This window comes from Elephas maximus, chromosome 15 (assembly GCF_024166365.1).
Source record: "Elephas maximus indicus isolate mEleMax1 chromosome 15, mEleMax1 primary haplotype, whole genome shotgun sequence".
NCBI lineage: Eukaryota > Metazoa > Chordata > Mammalia > Proboscidea > Elephantidae > Elephas > Elephas maximus.
Genome location: NC_064833.1, coordinates 60098227 through 60123743, shown reverse-complemented (window position 1 = coordinate 60123743; position 25517 = coordinate 60098227). Strand labels below are relative to the sequence as shown.

Here is a 25517-nt window from a genome sequence, read left to right as displayed (position 1 = left end):
CAGGGAAATTCAGTTCGTTAAAGAAGCAATCTGTATTCTGCTAACTGGGAACTGATCCTACAATAATAAGATAATTAGCTTATGTGATATTTAATGGATATTCTCAGGGGAACCTACAATAACATGTCTTGACTGGACATTGTGAACTAACATCCTTGTTCGCATTTAGAATCAAATAATTTCCTTCTGGCATTTTCATAGCCATTTGCTAGCCTATCATAATATTATGCATTGTTCAAAATAATTTTCCATGTTACTGAGGTTGATTCCCCCGATTTATAGCTATTTGTAAAAGGTGGCTTTTAAGAGGAATTATTTCAAGAAGAAAATAACTTTACAATAAACTACTCCAAATGAAAAGAAGATGGTCAGATTCTTGAAATACTGTGGTAAGTCCATAAACGTATAGACTTATGATATGTAGTTCTTGCTGACCCATTTCTACTGGGCAGCTGTCACTCATTTTTTTTCCTTCAAGATATAGTGGTTTCTTGGCTCTTTGTTAGCTACCCAAATAACATCCCTTCTTTGTGAAAATGTACTGTTGTTATCCGTGATAAAGCCACACAGGCGTAAACTTCGCTGAGGCTTTATTCTCTAAGATTTACTGTCAGCCCACTTATCTAGTCAGCCCACTTAGATTACCATAATCTCTGTGAAAATTACCTATAGGGGATCATCTGGTAAAATATCTACTTAAAACAATAAATGATAGGATCTTTTAGCTCAACATTTTATATTAACAAAAGAGAAACAGAGTGAAGAGTGAATGTCAACTATGTAATGAGAACTCTACCCTAGTTCTACACTTTTGTTTATTAAAGAGTTTTAAAAATCATTCATACGGATGATATAAGAAAACAGAAGTATTGATAGTCGGTTCTGTTGTTACTTTCCATTTGATTTCAAAGAAATTTTTGAGACTCTTAGCTGAGGATGGCTAAAGGGCAGTCCTGGGCAATGGTGCAGTCTACGCACAAGCCCGTAGTTGTTGCTGACACACAAATCCTTTTCATGTTCAACATCAGCCTTTATTGCACTAAAACATTCACTTCTATGTACATGGATTTTTAACAATAATTGTAGAGAACTCTCAATCCCTTAGTCTGCAATTGCTCAAAGATCTAGTACTGAATCTTCAACAAATGTGTTTCTATAGCTTTAACTATTTCTGTTCTTAACTGCATAACTTTCCTCCGAGAACTATTAAAAAAAGATTTTAATCCATTTTAAATTGTTTTCCTCTTTTTACTTCATCCCACATACATTGATATAAAATTACTGGAGGAAGTGCTTAGATTTGTTGGGTAATAAAGGACCAAACCATATGAGCTAAACAGCCTCAGAGTGTTGTGGAGCCCATCATGTTATTTGCACTCTAATTGCTTTAAATCCTAAGGTTCTAAAAGAAAGGAAACTTTTCTTTGTTCTGTCCTATGCTTGGTGATAAACCTCACCCTCATTTAATAAAAAGCATTTTCAGTTGCTGTGAAGTCGACTTCAACTCATAGAGACCCCGTGTGCGTCAGCGTAGGGCTGTGCCTCGTAGGATTTTGAATGGCTGATTTGTCAGTACATCGCCAGTCCTTTCTTCCAAGGTGCCTTTGCATAGACTTGGACCTCCAAACCTTCAGCTAGCAGCTGAGCACATTAACCGTTGGCACCACTTCAACATCTGTGATCAAGATCCTATGAATTACCTTCTTTAAACCAGGACTTCAAACAGGTTCATTCTGGTTCAAGCCCCTGTTGAGAATTTGCATTTCTAACATCTTCCCAGGCAATGCTAATGCTGTTGGTTAGAGTCTAATTCTGAGAACCACAGGTAGAGCAGTGGTTCTCAATATTTATTATACACAATAATCACCCGGCAAATCTTTTTAAAATGTAGATTCTGATTCAGTGTATCTGGGGTGGAAATGCAAATTCTCAGCAGTGGTTTGAGCTGGAAAGAACTGGTTCAAAGCCCTGCTTTAAACCTATCTGCAAAGAACAAGATGTTTCTATTTAGATGCCATTGAGTTGGCCCCTGACTCATGGTGCCCACATGCTCGATAGAACAAAATGCTGCCCAGTCCTATGCCATCTCCATGAATGACTGCAGATTAGATGTTTGTGATTCATAGGGTTTTCACTGGCTAATTTTTGGAAGTATGGTGCTAGGCCTTTCTTTCTAGTCTGTCTTGGTCTGGAAGCTCCACTGAAACCTGTTTAGCATCATAGCAGCCCACAATCCTCTACTGACAGATGGGTGATGGTTGTGCATGAGGCGTATTGGCCTAGAATCAAAGACAGGCCTCGCTCATAGAAGGCAAGAATTCTACCACTGAACAAAAGAAAGAAAAGCACATTTTTTTTTTTCTCAGTTAACCTCCTTCAACATGTTTCTGTCCTCCACCTCTCAGCTGACCTCCCCCTTGGTGACGAATACTTGAAGGCAGGGCCTTTCCTTATTCATCTTTCTGTTGCTGTGATGTTTCTTGAATGAATTACTCTGACCACTCAATCCAAAAGATGGCTGTTTGAACCCACACAGTGACACCACCAAAGACAGGCCTGGTGATCTGCTTCTGTAAAGACTACAGCCAAGAAAACCCTAGGAAGCAGTTCTACTTCTTACCACATCGGGTTGCCATGATTCAGAATTCAGTCAAAACCAACTCATGGGGAACGGGTTAAGTTTTTGTTTTGACCTAAAGGAGACAAAGGGACTTCAGTATAGACATTTGCTGACTACAGACTGGTCTGACTAAAAGCGATCTCACGCAGCTGCCAGCTGAGTCAGCAAAGGATTTAAATCAGCAGGAAGGCTCAGAGGCTCTCTGATGGAGCCCACAGGAATTCGGGACTCAGAGAGCTATAAACACAGTTCACAAATACATGGAGAATGCGAAGAGTTTCCATCTGTGCTTTTCTGATTGTTCGCTCCGCCACCCCCTACCCAACGGTTTTATACTCACATCAACATTTCAGAACTCTAAAATTGACACAATTCTACACAAGATACAGAATGTGCATTTGGAAAGGGTCTCAGAACTGACCTAATCTATGCGCCTTGTCACAGGCAGAAATCAATCTAGTCATATTGCTTATTCACAGAATCACTCACCTGTCTTTCATGATTTCTAAATAAATAAAGTTCCTCGTCTTTCCTGTGGAATCAGCTCAGGTGTTTAACCATCCTTTGATTATGCATGTGACTTACAAGAGAAGCAAAGCAGCAGACAGATTTCCTGTTTATAGTTTAACATTCCAGACCTATTTCAAGAGGGAGAAAGGGAACATTAGACGTGACAACATGTAGTGGCACTTTCATTGTTCTTTATTGTCTGTAAAGTTCCCAGGAAAAAAAATTATGACCTTGGCTAAGCTTTGTGGAACCTATCCATCTGTTTTTAAACTCAGTGAGGTTGAGGCAGCTTTGCACATGATACTGTGGCCAGAATTGGTGAAGTGGGGCTCATGCACGCAATCATTTATTTAGCAAATGTTTGCAAAGCCTCTTCTATAAATCAAAGACTATGGACTGGAAATTTTTACAAAATGAGGCTTTTTCCTCAACTGAGCTCTCAAGCTAGTATTAGAGACTTAAAGGAACTATTAAACACAGAGAAGGCAGGCCAGAGAGGTCAGCATAGAATGGACATCTCTTGAAAAATGGCAAGGTATCTATTGGGTGGAATAATGGGGGAGGAGGGTAGGGTGAGGAAGGAAAAATATAGAATGTTTATCTCTGTCCATATTAAACTTTCTAAGTGTTGGAAAGCAGGTAGCTATTTGCATAAAGTTCATGAACATAATAAGGTATTTCAATATTACATAGCCAATTATAATAGATACCGTGATATAAAATTTAGAACTAACAGGGATCTTAGATATTATCTAGATCAGCCCCTTCCTTTTAAAGATTGTGACACCGGGGCTGTACAATGACAAATGACTTACACAAGATCACCAGCTGGTAGGTGATAGAACCAGGATCCAAGCCCAGTTCTTCAGATGCTGAATAATGCTCTATTTAACGGCATCTCATCTGATCTGTTCCATCTTGTTACTTGAAAAACAAAGACTGTGTAATATATTCAACATTATTCATTCTATGTTCTCCAACTAACTAATCAGGAGCCTGATAAATGGAGAAGGCTTTATATACAGTCATTATTTGGACCACTTCTATATCCACCCCCCCAAAACAAAAAACCAAGACCTGATATGCTGAATATAAGAATGCATATTTATGTGTGCTTCATAGATGGAAACACTGGAAGTGTAGTGGTTAAGTGCTACGGCTGCTAACCAAGTGGTCAGTAGTTGGAATCTGCCAGGTGCTCCTTGGAATCTCTACGGGGAAGTTCTACTCTGTCCTGTAGGGTCGCTATGAGTCAGATTCCAATCGACAGCAGTGGTTTTTTTTTGTTTGTTTGTTTTAGAAGCATAGACATAATAAGTGTTTTCATATACAACATATTTTTTCCTCCCACATCACCTGTGTTGGGTAGCCATCATTGCCTTCAGTGTAGAAATTAGAATATTGCAAATTAGAAGCTATGACTTATTCAATGCCGTACAGGTAATAAGTGGCAAAACCAAGGCTCAGATCCCTGTTTTCCCACTACACTTACAGTATTCTTGCTGTCGAACTCCCATTTCCTCTCTAACATATGCAATAGATGCCCTGCACCTTCCAGTGTCAGCTGGTATTTAATTCACATGTGTTATGACCTAGCACAAAGGTCCCTGGGTGGTGCAGACAGTTAACGCTCAACTACTAACCTAAAAGTTGGCAGTTCAAACTCACCCAGTGGCACCACGAAAGAAAGGCTGGCAATCTGCTTCTGTAAAGATCACAGCCAGCAAAACCCTACAGAGAAGTTCTATTCCTTGACACATGGGGTCACCATAGTTGGAATAGACTCTATGGCCACGAGTCTGGCTTGGTCTATGACCTAGCACTCTCTTGGAAGCTCTTGTGGACACAGATCAGTTTGGGGTATGGTTCTTCGTTCAGTATACAATCTAGCATACAATTTAGCTAAGGGAGATGGGGCTGAAATGAATAAAATCGAGCCTAATGCAAGTTTGCTTTTAATTAAGATCTAACTTTGTGCCGGCTTTAAGTGCAGTAATTCTCCAAATGCCAAATTACACTGGGGAAGCAAAAGCTCAGAGATGGTTTATTTTGGGAACCCTAAAACTGAAATTTATTGTCAGCTTACACTATAATTTATTTAATCCATCAATGATGCATTAATAATCCATTGCTGTTTTTGTTGTTTGCCATCGAGTCGATTCCAACTCATAACGACCCTGCAGGACAGAGTAGAACTGCTCCCTAGGGTTTCCAAAATTGTGGTCTTTATGGAAGCAGACTGCCACGTCTTTCTCCCACAGAGTGGCTGGTGGATTCAAACCACAGACCTTTCTGTTAGCAGCCGAGCTTAACCACTGCAACACCAGGGCTTCTTTTTAATAATCTGAAAAAATATACAGAAGATCAAGAATGATAATACTAAAATTTCAAAGACCAGGTTTTACAAAAACTCATGCCCATCTTAAATTCAAGCAAAGGAATGGCAATATTTGGTTTTCTTAATGAATGTGAAACAGACCTAATCACACATCTAGATTTCAAAACCAACTAACTGTAGAAACATCAATCCTTTAGTGCTCCTGGGATATCCACTCTGCACCACCAGGCCCAATAAAACAAGTTACATGATCATTAGCTAAGGGGAGGATTTTATGTGTCAATTAAAAAAACAAAAAACACTAAACCTATTGCCATGAAGTCAATTCTGACTCATAGAGGCCCTATAGGACAGAGTAGAAAGAGTAGAAGGGTCCCATAAGATTTCCAAGGCTGTAAATCTTTATGGAAGGTGATTGCCACATATTTCTCTCGTGGAGTGCCTGGTGAATTTGAACTGCCAACCTTTTTGTTAGCAGCCGAGCGCTGAACCACCGTGCCACCAGGGCTCTGTATGCTGCAATAAACCTGTTGCCACCACCTCGGTTCCAACTCATAGTGGCCCTATAGAACAGAGTAGAAGTGGCCCATAGGATTGCCAAGGCTGTAATCTTCGTGGAAGCAAATTTCCAGGTCATAATCTAAACAAAACCCTATTGCCATCAAGTCCATTCGGACTCATAGCAACCCTAGAGGACAGAGTAGAACTTCCCCCTAGAGTTTCCAAGGCTGCAGATCTCTATGGAAGCCTGACTGCTCTGTCATTCTCCTGTGGTGGATTCAAACTGCCACCTTTCCTTTAGCGGCACAGCACTTAATCACTGCACCACCAGGGCTCCTTTGCCAAGTCATGTTGTTGTTGTTAGGTGCCATCAAGTTGGTTCTGACTCATAGTGACCCTATGTACAACAAAATGAAACCCTGCCCAGTCCTGCGCCATCCTTACAATCATTGCCATGTTTGCCATTCTTGCGGCCACCGTATCAATCCATCTCATTGATGGTCTTCCTCTTTTTTGCTGACCCTCTTTTTTTCTGCTTTACCAAGCATGATGTCCTTCTTCAGGGGCTGGTCCCTTCTGACAGCGTGTCCAGAGTATGTGAGACAAGTCTAGCCATCCTCACTTCTAAGGAGCATTCTGGCTGTACTTCTTCCAAGACAGATTTGTTCAATCTTCTGGCAGTCCATGGTGTATTCAGTATTCTCCGCCAACACCATGATTCAAAGGTGTCAGTTAGATCTTCCTTATTCACTGTCCAGCTTTTGCATGCATATGAAGTGATTGAAAAACCATGGCTTGGGACAAATGCACCTTAGTCCTCAAAGTGACATCTTTGCTTTTTAACACTTTAAAGAGTTTTTTTGCTGCAGATTTGCCCAACACAATGTCATTTGATTTTTTTGCTTTTTAACTTTTTATTGCCCATTAGGTGAAAGTTTACAGAGCAAATTAGTTTCCCTTTCGGTAGCTTTCTACACAAAGTGTCCCGTGATATTGGCTTCATTCCCCACAATGTGTGAGCACTTCCAGCATTTCTGCCTTAGGTTCCCCATTTACTCTCTTCCTGATTCTCTACTCTTCCCTGCCTACTTATCTTTGCTTTTGGGCAAATGTTCCCCTTTTGATCTCTTATAATTGATTGTGTTAAGGAGCACGCTCCTCTTGAGTGTTATTATTTATTTTATGGAACTGTCTATAGTTTGTCCAAAAGGTGTTCTCCAGGAATGGCTTCAGTTCCATTTCAGAAGGGTCATAGTCTTGGTTGTTCCTGTAGTCTCTCCAAGACCAATAAGTCTGGTCTTTTTTGTGAATTTGATTTTTGTTCTACAGTTTTTCTCCCGCTCTGTCCAGAACCCTCACTTATGATACCAGTCAGAGTGGTCAGTAGTTGTAGCTGGACACCAACTTGTTCTTCTGATCTCGAGGACGTGTAGGCTGTGGTTCCTGTGGTCCATTAGTCCTTAGGACTAATTGCTCCCTTGAGTCTGGTTATCTTCGTTCTCCTTTGCTTCAAGTAGTAAGGGGCCAATTGTTGTATCTTAGATGGCCAATTGCAAGCTTTTAAGACCTCTAAGTGGGTGGGTTAATGAATGTCTGGTAGAATTCTGTAGTGAAGCCATCCAGCTTCTGTTAGTCTAGGTAGGTAGTGTTTTTCTAGAAATTTGTCCGTTTCCTCTAGGTTTTCAAATTTGTTGGAGTACAATCTTTCATAGTCTTCTGTTAAGATCCTTTTTGTTTCAGTTGGTTCTTTTGTAATGTCACCCATCTCATCTCTTATTCAGGTTATTTCCCTCCTCTCCTGCTTTTCTTTAATCAATTTGGCCAATGGTTTGCTGACTTTGTCAATCATTTCAAAGAACCAACTTCTAGTCTTGTTGATTCTTTCTCTTGTTTTTCTGATTTTTATTTCATTTGTTTCTTCTCTAATCTTTATTAGTTCCTTTCTTCTGGTGAGTGTGGGCTTCTTTTGTTTCTCTCTATTTGTCTGAGTTGTAGAGTTAATGCTTTGATTCTGGCCCTTTCTTCTTTTTTGAAATGTGCGTTTATTGCTATAAATTGATGTCTGAGCACTGCTTTTTCTGTGTCCCAAAGCTTTTTGTAAGATATGTTTTCATTCTTATTTGATTCTAGGAGTTTGTTGATTCCATCTTTGATTTCTTCTATTACCCAGTGGTTTTTAAGCAAAGTATTATTCAGTTTCCATGTATTTGATTTTTTTTAAACTTGATCTTCCTGTAATTGATTTTTGCTTTTATGGTGCTGTAATCAAAGAAGTGCTTTGTATTATTTCAATATTTTGAGTTTTGTTGAGGCTTGCTTTGTGGCTTATAATGTGGCCTGTTCTGGGGAATGTTCTATGCGATTTGGAAAAGAATGTATACTTTGCTGCTGTTGGATAGAGTGTTGTGTATATATCTATGAGGTCGAGTTGGTTGATTGTGGCATTTAGATCTTCTGTATCTTTGTTGAATTTCTTTCTAGATGTTCTGTCCTTCACCAAAAGTGGTGTTTTGGTGTTTTGAAGTCTGCCAGCTGATATTAGACAATGCTCTCTGTGTTTTCCATTGCCTCCTCCTGTTCTGGAACTCCAATCATGAACAAATGTTTCCTTTTGATAGTATTCCACATAATTCTTAGGATTTCTTCATTCAAATTTGCCTCAAACAAATTGGTGTCAAGGGATTTGTCTTCAATTTCGCTGTTTCTGTCTTCTAGTGTTTCATATCTGCTCTTATATCCTTCTGTTGAGTTGTGTATTTCTGAAATTTTATTGCTAATCTTTTGGATTGCTAATTGCTGTTTTTGTGTGACTTCCAATTATCTATTTACTTTGTTGTTTTGTTCTTGTTTTGTTTTCTCGAATTCTTCTGTTGCTTTGTTTGTGTTTTCCTTGATTTTATCTCTGTTCCCCCCTCCCTTTTTTCCCCTGTATTATCTGTTCTTTGATCTTTTGGAGAGCCTTGCATATTAGACTTTTGAATTCCTTATCAGGTAGTTCTATTGGTATTTCTGCCTCCAGAAGATTTTCTGCTTCTATATTTTGGCCACTTGCTGAAGCCGTCTTGTCCTGCTTCTTTACATAATTTGATGTTGTCTGTCATCTCTGAGGCATCGAGAAGTTACTATATTTATCTATTGTATATTTTTCTGCTGCTTCCTGAATTTTTATTTTGTTTTGTGTCGATATATTCAAGCAGGTTAGGCATGTGTGCTATTTTGATTGCCAGTCTGGCCACATTTAAGCTTTCACCTCCCATCTTCAGGTGGGTGGGGCAGCGACTGGGTGTATGAGCATGAGTCTCTGTTCACTGGTCTTGTGGGGCTGCTGAGGAAGTAGCTGGCATTTCTGGTGAGGTGATATGTCTGTATGCAAATCACATGGCCGTGGGTGCAGGGGCAGTTTTCCTTGTTTGATGGGATGGGTGTGGTATGTGTGCTCTGTCAATTGCTGGGTGGTTGAGGCAAGGGTGCTCAGGTCATTCGTCACCAAGTGGGTAGTACGGAAACTCTCACCAACAGTCCTGGGTGGGCAGGGCCGTGTGGGGGCATTCAGAGTGGGCACAAGCCTCCAGTGGCAAGGGGTGGGGGTGATATGGAGCACGAGCCAGGGGGAATGTAATCTGTCCAGGGGTTGGAGTGTGTGCCCCTGTCCACTACAGTGCATCATGGGGGAGGTTGTTCAGCTGGTCCTTGGTCTCCTGGTACAGATGGCTGTAGGGAGTAGGAGGTACTGCTGGTCCTCAGGCCCCTGGTGCAGGTGGGTGGAAGAAGTAGGAAGAGTGCCAGTCCTTGGGACACTGGCACAGGTGGCTGGAGGAAGTAGGAGGCACCACTGGCCCTCAAGCCTCTGGTGTGGGTGACTTGAGGGAGTAGGAGATGCTGCAGGTCTGTGGGCCCAAGTGGCTGAGTGAAGGGGCAGGCATCTCCAGTCCGTGGGCTGTAGGCTTAGGGGGTGGGATGGTGGTGGGTACCAATGGACTGTAACTGTATGTGAGGAGGGGGGATAGCTTGGGGAGTAGGGGAGCCCTACAGGTCCACAGGCCTCTGGAACAGGAGGACTAGGGTTAGTGTGGTGGTGAGGTGTGTGCACTTAACTTTCACAGGGTAGGAAACACTCCTGCCTGTCCCTGGACATGAGTGCAGAGTCTCTTCTGCTTGGCTGCACCAGGTGATGGGGGTTTTGGCTGGGAATGCTTGCTTGCTTTTTCTCAATATGGTTGTGCAGTGCAGGTTCAGCTAGCAGGGGACAGGTGATCCACAGTTCTCCATGTCTGCTGCTTTCGTACTGTCTCTCTACTTGGCGCTGGGTTTGATTCTTCAGCCTTGTCTTTGATGCTCAAGGTTCCCAAGTTGTCATCTATATATTATTCACTTGTTTTCTTGGGTCTTTGTTGTAAGAGAGACGTTATGAAGCCTCTGACTACTCTGCCATCTTGGACCGCCTCCATTGTTTGATTTCTTGACTGCTTCTTCCACGGGCATTGATTGTGGATCCCAGTGAAATGAAATCTTTGAAAACCATCAATATTTTCTTCATTTATCATGATGCTGCTTATTTTTCCAGTTGTGAGGACTTTTATTCTCTTTATGTTGAGTTGTAATCCATAGTGTAGGTTATAGTCTTTGATCTTCATCAGTAAGTGCTTCAAATCCTCTTCTCAAGGTTGTGTCATCTGCATATCACAGGTTGTTAATTAGTCTTCCACCAATCCTGCCAGGTCATGATCTCCCTTAAATAGTCTCCCTTAAATAAAGTTGTTGCTTTTTAATAGATAGCAAAATGTGGAAAAGGCAGTTTCAAACCTTAGTTCCATGCTATACATTTTTATTGAGTAATTTGAACTTTCTTCACAATTTTTGTTGAAAGAATTATAATTTGCAAAGGTTTAGCTTTATATACTTGTTTGACTTGATTCGCATTTTGCTAGTTTTGAAGCTTCACTTTTCTGTATGCTTTGTCATAGATAATAGCCAATTATGTTGCCTACTCTGGAAATAACAAAATAAGCAGAAAAGAGTTGCTTTCCTAACAAAGGACTTGATTACATCTAAATTGATTTTGAGGTATTCTTTCACTACCAACTCTTAGTTAATTTCATATGAAGAAGGCTTTGTACTAGTGGCTCTGATGACTTTTCACTCCATTTAATTGACATCAATGTGAAAATAATAAAAAATAAAATAAGATCTGTTGCTGTTAAGTTGATTCCAACTCATGGCTACCCCATGTGTAACACAGTAGAACTGCATTTTCTTGGCTGTAATATTTATGGAAAATGATCACCAGACCTTTCTTTCATGGTGCTGTTGAGTTGGTTCAAACCTTCAATCTTTAGTAGTGGCACACAAACAATTTTTGTATCACCCAGTAACCTTAACATGATATTATTGTTGTTGTTATTGGGTGCCATTGAGTCAATTCCAACACTATTAACAACAGAATGAATCACTGCCCAGTCCTGTGCCATCCTCACAATCATTGTTATGTTTAAGCCCATTGTTGCAGCCGCTGTATCAATCCATCTCATTAAGGGGCTTCCCTTTTTTGCTGACCCTCTGCTTTACCAAGCATGATGTCCTTCTCCAGGGATTGATCCCTCCTGACAGCATGTCCAAAGTATGTGAGATGTAGTTTCTCCATCTTTGCTTCTAACAAGCATTCTGGTCATACTTCTTCCAAGACAGATTTGTTTGTTCTTTTAGCAGTCCATGGTATATTCAATATTCTTCTCCAACACCACAATTCAAAGGCATCAAGTCTTCTGTCTTCTTCATTCTTTGTCCAGCATTTGTATGCATATGAGGCGGTTGAAAACACCATGGCTTGGGTCAAGTACACATTAGTCCTTAAAGTGACATCTTTGCTTATTAACATTTTAAAGAGGTCTTTTCCAACAGATTTGACCAATGCAACGTGTCATTTGATTTATTGACTGCTGCTTCCACGGGCCTTGATTGTGGATCTGAAAAAAATGAAATTCTTGACAGTTTCAATATATTTTTCTTTGCTTATCATGATGTTGCTTATTGGTCCAGTTGTGAGGATTTTTTTTTTTCTTTATGCTGAGTTATAATTCATACTAAAGGCTTTGATCTTCATCAATAGGTACTTCAAGTCCTCTTCACTTTCAGCAAGCAAGGTTGTATCATCTGCATGTCACAGGCTGTTAATGAGTCTTTCTCCAATCCTGAAGGCGTGTTCTTCTTCATATAGTCCAGGTTCTCACATTATTTGCTCAGTACCCAGATTGAATAAATATGGTGAAAGGATACAACCCTGACATATACTTTCCTGATTTTAAACCGCACAGTATCTCCTTGTTCTGTTCGAATGACTGCCTCTTGGCCTACGTACAGGTTCCTCATGAGCACAATTAAGTGTTCCGAAATTACCATTCTTCGCAATGTTATCTATAATTTGCTATGATCTATACAGTAGGGCAATTTTGCATAATCGATAAAACACAGGTAAACACATTTCTGCTATTCTATGATTTCAGCCAAGACCCATCTGCCATCAGCAATTATATCCCTCCTTCCACCTCGTCTTCTGAGTCTGGCTTGAATTTTTGGCAGTTCCTTGTTAATGTACTGTTGCAACTGTTTTTAAATGATCTTCAGTGAAATTTTACTTGTGTGCAATATTAATGATATTTCCAATAATTTCCACATTCTATTGGATACTTTTCTTCGGAATGGGTACAAATATGGATATCTTCCAGTCAGTTGGCCAGATAGCTGTCTTCCAAATTTCTTGGATAGACAAATGAGCACTTCTAGAGCTGCATATGTTTGTTGAAACATCTCAGTTGGTATTCCGTCAATTCCTGGGGCCTTGTTTTTCGCCAGTGCCGTCAGTGCAGCTTGGACTTCTTCCTTTAATACCATTGGTTCTTGATCATATGCTACCTCCTAAAATGGTTGAACGTCAATCAGTTCTTTTTGATATAGTGACTGTATGTATTGTTTCCATCTTCTTTTGATGCTTCCTGTGTCATTTAATACTTTCCCCTTAGAACCTTCACTATTGCAACTCAAGGCTTGAATTTTTTCTTCAGTTCTTTCAGCTTGAGAAATGCCGAGCATGTTCTTCTCTTTGGGTTTTCTCTTTCCAGGTCTCTGCATATTTCATTGTAACACTTTACTTTGTCTTCTTGAGCCGCCCTTTGAAATCTGTTCTGCTCTTTTATGTCACCATTTTCTCCTTTCACTTTAGCTACTCTATGTTCAAGGGTAAGTTTTCAGAGTCTCTTACATCCATTTTGGTATTTTTTTTTCCCCCATCCTGTCTTTTTAATGACCTCTGGCTTTCTTCATGTACGATGTCTTTGATGTCATTCCACTACTCATCTGGTCTTCGATTATTAGTGTTTAATGAGTCATATCTATTCTTGAAATGGTCTCTAAATTCAGGTGGAATATACTCGGGGTGGTATTTTGGATCTTGTGGACTTGTTCTCATTTTCTTCAGCTTCAACTTAAACTTGCAAATGAGTACTTGATGGTCTGTTCCAAGGTCAGCCCTAGCCTTATTTTGACTGATGATATTGAGTTTTTCCATTGTCTCTTTCCACAAAAGTAGTTGATTGGATTCCTGTGTATTCCCTTAGGCAAGGTCCAAGTGTATAGTCACAATTTATGTTGATGAAAAAAGGTATTTGCAATGAAGAAGTCATTGGTCTTGCAAAATTCTATCATGCAATCTCGACACCATTTCTGTCACCAAGACCGTATTTTTCCAACTACCAATCCCTCTTCTTTGTTTCCAACTTTCACATTCAAATCACCAGTAATTATCAATGCATCTTGATTACATATTTGATCAGTTTCAGACTGCAGGCATTGGTAAAAATCTTCAATTTTCTCATCTTTGGCCTTAGAGGTTGGTGTGTAAATTTGAATAATATTTGTATTAATTGATTTTCTTTGTAGGTGTATGTATATTATCAGAATAGGTCTTGAAATGTTCTTTTTGACAGTGAATGTGATGCCATTCCACTTCAAGTTGTCATTACTGGCATAGTAGACCATATGTTTGTCCAATTCAAAATGGCGAATACCAGTCTATTTCAGCTCACTAATGCCTAGGATATGGATGTTTATGAGTTCAATTTCATATTTGATGACTTCCAATCTTCCTAGATTCATACTTCTTACATTCCACATTCTTATTGTTAATGGATATTTACCGCTATTTCTTCTCACTTTGAGTCATGCCACATCAGCAAATGAAGTTCCTGAAAACTTGACTCCATCCACGTCATTAAGGTCAACTCTACTTTGAGGAGGCAGCTCTTCCCCAGTCATCTTTTGAGTGTTTTCCAACCCAAGTGTCTCATCTTCTGGCACTATACCAAACAATGTTCCACTGCTGTTCATGAAGTTTTCACTGGCTAATTTTCCAGCCAGGTCCTTCTTCTTAGTCAGTCTTAGTCTGGAAGCTCAACATTCCTGTTTCAAAAATTTCTTAGATTAGCAGTTTTATATAGGAATGTTTGTTGACTTTTCTTTGGATTCATATTATTAGGATTCTTGACTGTTTTGGCTTCTGTGTATAGTAGTCCCCTCTTATCCATGGGTATGCATTCCTATACCCCCAGTAGATGCCTGAAGCCACTGATAGTACCAAACCCTCTACATGCTATATTTTTTTCCTGTATCTACATACCTATGATAAAGTTTAATTTATAAGTTAGGTACAGTAAGAGATTAATAACAATAACTAATAATAAAATTGAACAATTATGAAGTAAAATGAAGGATGATTGAACGCAAGCACTGGATATGGTGATAATAAATCTGATAATTGAGACAGCTACTAAGTGACTAACAGGTGGGTAGTGTATGCAGCCCGGATACGCTGGACTAAGGGATGAGTCACATCTTGAGCAGGACCGAGTGGGAAGGTATGAATTTCATCACGCTACTCAGACCTGCGTGCAATTTAAAACTTTTGAATTGTTTATTTCTGGAATTTTTCATTTAATATTTTCAGACTGCAGTCGATTGCAGGTAACTGAGACTACAGAAAGTGGATAATGGGGACTACTGTACCTAATATCCATAATAAATATATTCAATTGGTGTGAAGATCACTTAGAACATCAAGAGCTATGAAATTTGGTGAATTCTCTTCACTTTGAGGTATAATAAAATTATATATTTGAGCATCATATAACTACTAAAAAATAATAACAGAAGTCACTTCTACAACGCTTTTCCTATGCCAAACACTGCTCTAAGCACTTTACATACATTAATTCATTTATTCCTCACAATTCTTTGAGATATGTTCTGTTATTATCCCCATTTTACAGCTGAAGGACCTGAAAGGCAGAGAAGTAAGCTGTTCGAGGACACACAAGTAACAAATGGGGATTTGAGTTAGGCAGTCTGATACCAAAATGATATTCTGAGTTATTTTTTAATATTGCAGGACTCAAGCTTTCGTGTTTTTTCTGTCTTCTGCTTGTGTGACAATGTTTTTCATGTACCACATGCCAAAATGTTGTTTTTTGTCTTCTGCATTATCAGTGCCGTTCTACTTTTCCTATTATGAAAGGGCAAAGTACCCATGGTTTTTGTGTAATAGAGCAATTATATTTATTGAGGAATACATTTTATAGCAAATTATATTACCACAAACCTCTAAAAATAGCAACAGGGTTTTTTAAACTCTGCTTTTTATGGGTTTATCTGGGTAGAGACCAAAAAAACCACACCTAGGTTCATGATGTCTCCCGGATACTTGCCGACCCAGAGGCAGAGAAAGGTTTTCCAAGTGCAGTTTCTTTCCTCCTCCTCCTCCTCTTCTTCCTTTTTCTCCTTCTCCTTCTTCTTCCTCTTTTTTTTTTTTTTTTGGTGGTGTTTTGGAAATAATTTCAAACTGACAGAAAAGTTGCAGGAAGCAGACTGATTTAAAGAAAGCACGTATGTTCTTTACCCAGATTCATCTGTTGTTAATATTTTACCCCATTTGATTTACCTGTCTGCATGTGTGTGCTTGCATGCATACACATATACACACAAGTAAAATTCATACAACATGGCCCATTATTCTAAAATAATACCTCATTGTATGTTTCTCCAAAATAGAGATACTGTCTTACACAATCACAATACGCTTTTCATCTAATCTGCTATTGGTATTCCAATTTTGCCAAATGACCCAATATTGTCCTTTGGATCATTTATTTGTCCTCTGGTACAGGACCCAGTCTAGGATCACTTACTGCATTAGTTGTCATTTATTTTTAGTATCATTTAATGTGGAACATTTTCACAGCCTGTCTTTGTCTTTTATGATGCTGACATTTTTTAAGAATTCAATCAACGCCCCCCCCCCCCCTTTTTTTTCCTAATAGTACATTCTTCAGTTGGAATTTGTCTGATGTTTCCTCACGATTAGATTCAGGTTACGGACTCCAGGCCAAAACACTACATAAGTGATGTTGCTTCCTTCTGTGGGTACCACAATTGAAGGCACTACCTCACTGGTGAGGTTAAATTTGATAACCCGGTTAAGGGATTGTTTAATTTTTCCACTGCATAATTTCTATTTTTCCCTTGTGACTAATAAACAGTCTGTAAGGAAACACATAAAGACCAAACTAATTTGTTCCTCATGAACTTTCCCCCTTGATTTAGCATCCTCTGATTCTTGCGTGAATCAATATTTACTACCTTGGTTGAAAAATGATGATTTTCCAATTCTAGAACTCCTACATTTACTAGTCGGTTCATGGCATTATATTGTAGGGAAGAGACCTCCTTTTTGTCTGTCCTTCCGTCCACCTGCCCATCCATCCATCCATCCATCCATCCATCCATCCATCCATCCATCCATCCATCCATCCATCCATCCATCCATCCATCCACCCATCATCTATCTATCTGTCTGTCTGTCTATCTATTATCTATCATCAGTATGGGCTCATAGATTCCTATCGTCCCTCCCAGAGGTTTATAATTTATGACTCAACTATTTTGCTACTCAAATTATCCTAGGTTTTGCCAGTTGGTTCCCCTTCAAGTTGGCTTCCATATTTTGGTGATATGCCCTGGCTATTATTTTTTGAACGTTTCTTTATTTTCAAGCATAGTAAGATGTTACAGGCTCATCTTGTACCTACCTTGTTCTTGTATTGGGATCAGACATTTCTCCAAGAAAGCATGGTTCCTTTGTGGTGGGGAATGATATTAGACACCAAGTTCCGGTGCTTGGCATGCTCATTCCTGTTGGGGTATCTTTGCTTCCAAGCCTTTTTTGGCAGATAGTGTGAGGAAATATATGCATGTATACACATGTATGCATATAAATAGACAAGTATATATATATGTACACAGACACACGCACACTTATACATATACACACAAATGTACATGTGCAATGGTACACATATATACACACATATATACAAGGTTTAGAAATCATGAGTTTACATTGATCCCAATCCATTTCTTGCCTTCCTCGTTCTGTATTTTTATGTTTCGTCTTCTCTAGTGAGAACCTGGCTTCCAACAACATTTCCTCGTTTGCTCAATCATATAATATGTATAAAAGATTGCATAATTATTTGGCCACAGTAGTCCCCCACTTCTGTGTGTCAAAAAATCAGATGGTCCCTGTAACTTCATGCCTAGTTATTTATCTGAAAGAAGGAAAATTGTATGTCCACAAAAAGCCTTCTACAGCTTTATTCATAGTAAAAAAAAAAAAAAACCAAAAAACTGTAAACAGCCCAATTGTCTTAACAGGAGAATAGATAAATCGGTCACTGTGATATATTCATACAAAATCGTACTACACAGCAATAAAAGGAACAGACTATTGCTACATGCAACAATATAGATGAATCTTACAAACATTATGCTGAATTTAAAAAGGCAAACAGGAAAGAGGACATCATGTATGTTCCCATTTGTATGAATTCAAGAACTAATCTGTGGCGATAGAAACTAAATCACTGGTTGCCTTTGGTGAGGGTTAGGTTGGGGGAAGGACATTGGTTAGAAAGGGGCAGTAGGGAACTTTCTGGGATTAAGGAAATGTTCTATATCTTCATCAAGATCTGAGTTGTATGGATGCATGCCTTTTGTCAAAATAGAGCAAACTCTACCCTTCTTAATATCTGTGCATTTCACTGTCTGTAAATCACACCTCAATTTTTAAAAATTGTCTGGAGTAGAATAGAGTCTGCTCCTTTTTTGTACAGACAAAAACTCCTAATTCACAACAACTCCTCCTCCTACTAGATCACCTTACTTCTGAATCTTTTCCTATATTATTCTCCTGGCCCCTGAAGGCATTTGAGTTTGCTATCCCTGATCAATTCTAGTACCAATCTTCCTTCAGCTATCATTTCAAATATACAACTTACAACATAGATTAGAATTTCTCCGATAATTTAATGACATAACCAACTATTTAGGTCTGGCCAATATGCATGCTCTATTGCAGTAAAGATATGCATCCAAGTTGAAAATGTTTAAACAGTGCTCAACATTAGATTAATTCTCAGTTTAGGGCTTTTCCTATCTGACACATTAAGACAAAAGCAAAAATAATCTGCAGCGTAGTCAGGCTTTGCCAGTGGAAGCAGGTGATTTCCGAAATCAAATGATCAAATACCACTTCAATGAGGAGACGATTTTCTCAGACCTTCTCGTAGATTCTGGTGCAGGCTATACCCTTAATCATACATTCCTTAAGAAGAAAGAGAGATTAACTGAGTATCTAAAACTCAAACCAGGGACCAGTAAATTCATAATAAAAGTAGAAAATTAAAACAAACTCATAAGATTGAATTTATAAAGAAATAAAATATCGATACGACAATCTCCAGTCGTTCAGATTTATAACCATTGATACAGGAGAAACAATTTTGAAAGTTGATCTATGTTACTGCAGAGGAACGAAAACAAAAGTGTCAAGTTTTTAGGTATCATTTTGCATGCATTTGATAAACCTACTAAAACTGGTTTTCAAAACTGTCTGCACAGTTGCACTGCCTGGAAGATATTTAAAAAACATTGATGGTTCCTCCCCAGCGACCCCCTATTTGCCTGCACCGAGATGTTTGGATTCAGTTGGTCCCTGGGGGGACACCAGTTTTTTTTTTTTTTTTTTAGTAAAGCTCCCCAGATAAATCAATTGTGCAGCTAGGGTTAAGAACTACTGTACTAAAGGAAGAAACATTCAAAACATTGCATAATTCTGTTTATATTTCATGTGTGCATCAACTAGTAAGCATTTTTCTTTTTTTTTCTAGTAAGCATACAACTTTAAAAAAATCATGAGAGATTGTCTCATGTAACTTTTGTCGTCATTCTTAACTGCTGGCTGAAAGAGATCTTTGACAGGCTCAGTTTGCATTGTCCAGTTACTATGGATTCTTGAAAGCAGAATGCTTAAATATCTGCAAATAGTCTACCATTTAGTCTTTGGGGATTAGTTTTGCTTTTAAAATTCAAACTTTCTTTTCTCTTTGTGAATCAAAATTAATGAAATTTATCCATACTTTCTTTAACTTTACTACCTGATTTAGGCCTTTATTATGTCTAATATCTTGGGCCACTACTTCAAGTACTTCAAGATGAGAGTCTTTATGGTTTAAATATCACCTAGGCATTTTTTTTTTCTTTAACTCTGACTTTATTCTTAGTTATTTTTATCCACTTGTATTCCTAAGAAAAAAGAATATTTAGAAAATAATATAACTAGTTTTCCTATGTGAATAACATTCTTCTGTATTCAGAAGTGAAAACACTCTTACCACAACCATTTTTCCGTCCACTAACTTTCTCTTTATTGTTGTCTCTTTGCCATCCCATTTCTGTACGTGATTCAGTGAGCCTCTCTCCAAGGTTACAATGCTCTGTAAAGACATGTTCACATAATTGGCCTGCGTGGTGTCTAGTTGATAAAAGAAACAAATCATTGAATATTGAATCATTTTCATAATGGAAGTCTCATGTGGCACGTTAATTCTAAAAGGGAGTCTACCTTTTGGAACACTAGAAGGAATAATACTTTCTCTCAAACAGTAGACTGAGCAAACTTTGCAAAGACCTTTAAAGCTTACCTTTGTTTTCCTATTATCAGCTGTGGTTTCTTCAAATTCCTGACCTAGCTTGAAGGAGATCTCTGTATTTTTAAAGGTACTTTCTGTTCTTATAGTTATAATGTCCCCTTTCTTGCTGATGATCACTCTGGGCTTGGCCAAATTTCCCAGTTTTCTGGTGGCTAACCCCACACCTGAAAAATCAAGATAGTGTTAGAATTGTGTTGACTGAGACAACATACCAGGAGAGATCATGCATAGCCACATTTTGTTCTCATTTGTGTCTCAGGTGTCAGATGACAGGCAATATGGCTTATTACTGAAGGTCTTCCCCATATTTCATCAGTTAATAAAAATGCATGTCCATTGTAACACTTGAAGATTTTTGAAGAGACCGTTCAGCCTAAATCGTACAAGTTGTACATTTTTTCCATATATGGCCCCACTTACCATTGAAAATCACTAACTGTAGTTTTGTGCAGATCATTTTAGTTGGGGAAAACAAATATTATAGATATATAATAGGTATATGTTGAAAAGTGAAACCATGACATATACACACACTGTTCTGTGATATTTTTTCCCCTTGTCATATATTATGGGTATAGAGAACTCTCCCATCATCCATGATAGAATCTCACTTCGTTTTTTTGTGTGTGTGTGGCTTCCTAAGTCTCTCTGGTTGGAAAAAAACTCTCCATCTAGCCTCAAGATATATACAGTTGGAAATGAACATAGATAAATCAAATTATTTTTAAAAAGCCTGCATTTGAAAAATAAAACAAAAGTAAACTTGTGTTTTCTTACTATTATTACACAAGACTACAGAAATCCATGGAAAAGGCAAAATGTCAAATGAGAAAAATACATAAAAGAAAAACTAGTTTCCCAAGCCTCCTAAGGCTCCTGTTATGGAAACCCTAGAGGTGCAGTGGTTTAGAGCTACAGCCGCTAACCAAAAAGGTTGCCAGTTCAAATTCACCAGGCCTTCCTTGGAAACCATATGGAGCAGTTCTACTCTGTCCTATAAGGTCGCTATGAGTCAGAATTGACTCAACGGCAAAGGGTTTTAAGGCTCCTGTTGGAAGTCCCAATGCTTAGATTTACTTCCCCCTATTAAAAAAATATAAAAAAAAAAATATATATATGCTAAAAAAAACTTGAAGAGTTACAGCTCATAGGAACTATGACTCAAGTGTTCTTCTAATCCTGGTTAAGCTTTTGTTATTTCATGTGATATAGGAAAGCATTTCTCCAATTAAATCAGAATCTCTGGATTAGAGCCTGAGAATCTGCATTTAACAAGTTTTCTTGTGAACTCTAAAATTTGGACACAACTGAATTAGGAAGTCTCTTACTGAGACTGTCTTATACTTTGCTTCTTCCTCAGCTGCAAAATGAAGTCCATAAATCTAATCAACCTCACAGTATGGCTCTATCCCCAAAAGCTTTCATAGCTTTCCAGGCAACAAAGACATGATTTTGCTCATTTTACCTAAAAATAGAACCTCTTGGATAAACTTTCTGAACAGGTAAGTAAAATTACAGGCACTTTGACAAGCATGGCAACCCAAGGTCATTGGCATCACTTTTACATTTATACAGCTCTGAAAATTTCCGAAGGGTCTTCACATCTGTTGTGTTCAAATATGTGGACCATTCGCTGGAAATAGTATAAAATAAAATTGATGTTAACTAGTGACTGAGTCTTCAACCGTACCAACTACTCTAACTCTCTCTCAGTAACTCCCTTAGGCTATGAACTTCCTACTTTTGGAAGCATTTTTTTCTTCTTCAAACTCTCTGTATCTATGTGAGTATGTAATAATGGACAACCTAGAAGTAGAGAGAGGAGACTAAATTTTAGTTAAGCTAAACATCAAAATTTAAAATTGGAACTTCCGAGTATCTTCAATATACTGAACTTTATGAGCACATAAGTTGCTATAAAACTAGCTATTAGAAAAACCTGGGAACGGGCTGACTAAGCTTCTAAAATTTCTGTCCTCTGGTCTGAAACCAAAGCCTGATTGATATGGAACTGCAGTTGAAATCAGTGGGGATCTCATGCACTTAAGCAGCTCTCTTAGGTTAAAACCTAGTAAAATTGCCACAAACAAAATGCAAATAAATTAGTTGAATGACCCAACAGAATGTTAACCCCTGAAGACGATGGTACTTCAGCCTATGCATACTTCCCCAGACTCCTGGAAAAGGAGTTAGAAGGAAATAATCATCCAACTTTATCCAAAAGGATCTTCTAAAAAAAAAAAAAAGATCTCAGCCAAAATTACAAAGAACAATTTCTTACCCAGAGCTTTCATGTACTCATCAAAGTTCTCACTGGAGACAAGTTTCCAGGTGCCCAGGAATTTTTTGCACATTGTGGTGGATGACTGTTCACCACAGTTCTAGCTGGGACTCGGGAGACTCAAGTGAGGTGTCCAGGCTCATTTCAAGATTCTTTTCAAAGATGCCCCAAACATGTGACTCTCACAGAGACCCAATGGGGAAAGGCAGTGTCAGGACTGGGCAATGAATGGCTCTTCAATCATCAGCTGCCCATTCATTAGGACAAAAGATAGCCCCACATAATGCCGCCTCTGTCTTTTTTATAAAAATTATAAAAATGAATGAGAGAGCTATTTGAACCTTCAAAAAACATTTGGTTGACTTTATATTTATAAGAAGTGCTTGGGTTCTTAATGCTTTGGAAAAGACTCCATGAATTAAATCCTATGCCAGGCTAAATTGTGCCAGTATCAGTGAATGTATGTATGTCTCTGTGTGCTTAGGCATCTTGGTCACTCTCAATCTTGAGTTGGCACAATTAGGAATTCTTATTAAAAGGGAAAAAAGAGGAAAAATGACCATGACTATTGTGATAAACTCCTCAAATATGGTGTGGGAGAGAAATGCAAGGGAGCAGTGTGAGGAAGTATTCATAGGTAAGGGAGGCTTGACATAGTTCACATATCCAGGCAGGCAGAGTAGGCAGACAATGAGGTCGGTCTATTGCAGTAGAAGACAGAAATTCTATTCATGTATCCGGACAAGGAGTAGCACTATGACATGCTCTTTGGCCACAGCAAAGATTTTCATCTATCAAAAAAAAAAAAAACCTTAAGTCATAACTAAGCAGCTTTTAGTTAATTTAACAATGTTGAGTTACTTAAGTCATTTTAGATAAATCTAATGTTTTACAAAGAGAAAGGATTATCAGTAATAACAATGCTAACGTATACTGAGAGCTCATTATGTGCGAGGCACTGTGCTAAGTGCTTAATACACACTATCTCATTTAATCATCACAGTTAACTCCAAGAGTTGGGTGCTATTATTGTGTCAGTTCTACCAATGAGAAAACCAGAGCCCAGCGAGTTTACATCATTTGCTCAAGATCCCAAGACCTGAATGGGAAGAAGCACAATTTGAACCTGGCTTTGTGCCCCAGAACCCAGAATCTGAACTGCTCTCTTACACTGCTCCCTGTCCACCATACATGCACAGAGGCCCCAGCCAAAGAATAGGTTACCCTGGCATCACTATGACTAGCTAGAGACACTCATTCTCTGCTCACTAATCAAGAAAGGTAAAAATCAAGAGCTGAAGCCGCCAGGCTGTTATGGTGCGCCAGAGTGCCAGGCTTGACCAGGGGGACTAGCAGGTTTTCAATGTTAGCTTTAGTCATGGCTATGAGACAACTGACATTACCAGGGTTTTACATTTATTTAATGTCATATTTTACATATTGACTTCTCTGTTTCCCTATTTTTGGTGTTTCAGCTTTAATTTATTTGTGACTTCCCTATCTTGGTTGCTATCTGGTGGTTCTGTCCTGTGTTCTAGTCTTGGGTTGTTATATGAGATTGATTTTCTAACTGGAGGACTCCTTTTAGTATTTTTTGCAATTTTGTTTTGGTTTTTGCAAATTCTCTAAACTTCTGTTTATCTGGAAATGCCCTGATTTGTCCATCATATTTGAGAGTTAGTTTTGCTGGATATATAACCCTTGGCTGGCAATTTTTTTTTTCCTTCAAAGTTTAATATATGTCAACCATTGCTTTATTGCCTGTATGGTTTCTGCTGAGTAGTCCAAGCTTAGTCTTATTGGCTCTTCTTTGTAGATGACTTTCATTTATCCCTAGCTGCTCTTAAATTCTCTATCTTCGGTTTTGGCAAATTTGATTGTAATATGTCTTGGTGACTTTCTTTTGGGATCAACCCCTTGTGTGGGGTTTGATGAGATTCTTGGATAGATATCTTCTCATCTTTCATGATATCAGGGAGATTTTCTGCCAACAAATTTTCAACAATTTTCTCTGTATTTTCTGTTATCCCCCCATTTTCTGGTACCCCAATCACTTGTAGGTTATTCCTCTTGATACAGTCCCCCATAATTCTTAGGGTTTCTTCATTTTTTCAAAATTCTTTTATCTGATTTTTCCTCAAATAAGTTGATATCAAGTGCTTTATCTTCAATCTCACTGATTCTGCCTTCCATTGCCTCATTCTGCTCCTATTACTTTCAATTGAATTGTCTAATTCTGAAATTTTACTGTTAATCTTCTGGGTTTCTGTTTGCTGTCTCTCTATGAATTCTTGCAGCCTGTTAAATTTGTCTTTATGCTCTCGTATAACCTTATTAACTTCCTTTATTGCTTTGTCTGCTTGTTCCTTGCCTTGTTCTGTGTTTTGCCTGATCTCCTTCCTGATCTCTTGAAGAGCTCTGTATATTAATCTTTTCAATTTTACCTCTGGTAATTCCAAGTTATCTTCCTCTGGAAGATTTCTTGATTCTTTGTCTTCGACACTTGCTGAAGCCATCATGGTCTGCCTCTTCATGTGATTTAATATTGACTGTTGTCTCTGAGCCATCAATAAGTTATTATATTTATTTATTTTATGTTTGCATACTGTGTCCTAGCTTCTAGTTTTGTATTGTTTTGATATGCCCAAATAGGCTGGTTGCGAGAGTTAGTTTGATTATCAAAGGTTTGAAGCTCTCACATCCTGTTGCCAGGTGGTTAGAGCTGTTAAAATGTATGTGAGCCAATGAGTCCACTTACTTTTCTTGTATGGATTCAGCTCAGGTGTCCAGGTAGTGGGTCACCAAGTGTGTGGTACAGGTTCTCACTTATATTTCTAGATGGGCAGGGGTGATTGAAGTAGGCACAGGTATCTGGCTGCAGTAGGCTTTAGTCATACACTGAGCAAGGCAGGGGGCTGACACCTCCCCTTGAGTGTCTGGGAGGAAAGCATGTCCCTGTTCCCTACAGCACATAGGTGGGTGGGTTTTGCAGCTGGATTATGGGCACCCAATGCTGTTGGCTGTAAGGACTAGGTGGAACCGCTTATTCTTGGGCCCCATCGCAGGTGGCTAGGTGGTGTGGGTGGAGTCACCAATCCCCAGGCCCCTGATGTGGGTAGGTGAAGGCCCTGCTTAATGGGTGGAGTGATGTCAAATGTCTTGAATCTGCCACTC

At 38.7% G+C, this 25517-nt stretch overlaps 1 protein-coding gene across 1 annotated transcript; it reads right to left on the bottom strand.

Annotated features, from left to right (window-relative positions):
* Positions 1-18410: 18410 nt before the first annotated feature.
* LOC126058703 (myelin P2 protein) lies at positions 18411-22453 on the bottom strand. Its single transcript, XM_049853923.1, has 4 exons — positions 22344-22453; positions 20054-20226; positions 19745-19846; positions 18411-18675 (listed from the first exon to the last, which is right to left on the bottom strand). The coding sequence occupies exons 1-4, from the start codon at positions 22414-22416 to the stop codon at positions 18625-18627; spliced, it is 399 nt and encodes a 132-aa protein (XP_049709880.1). The 5' UTR covers positions 22417-22453; the 3' UTR covers positions 18411-18624.
* Positions 22454-25517: the final 3064 nt, after the last annotated feature.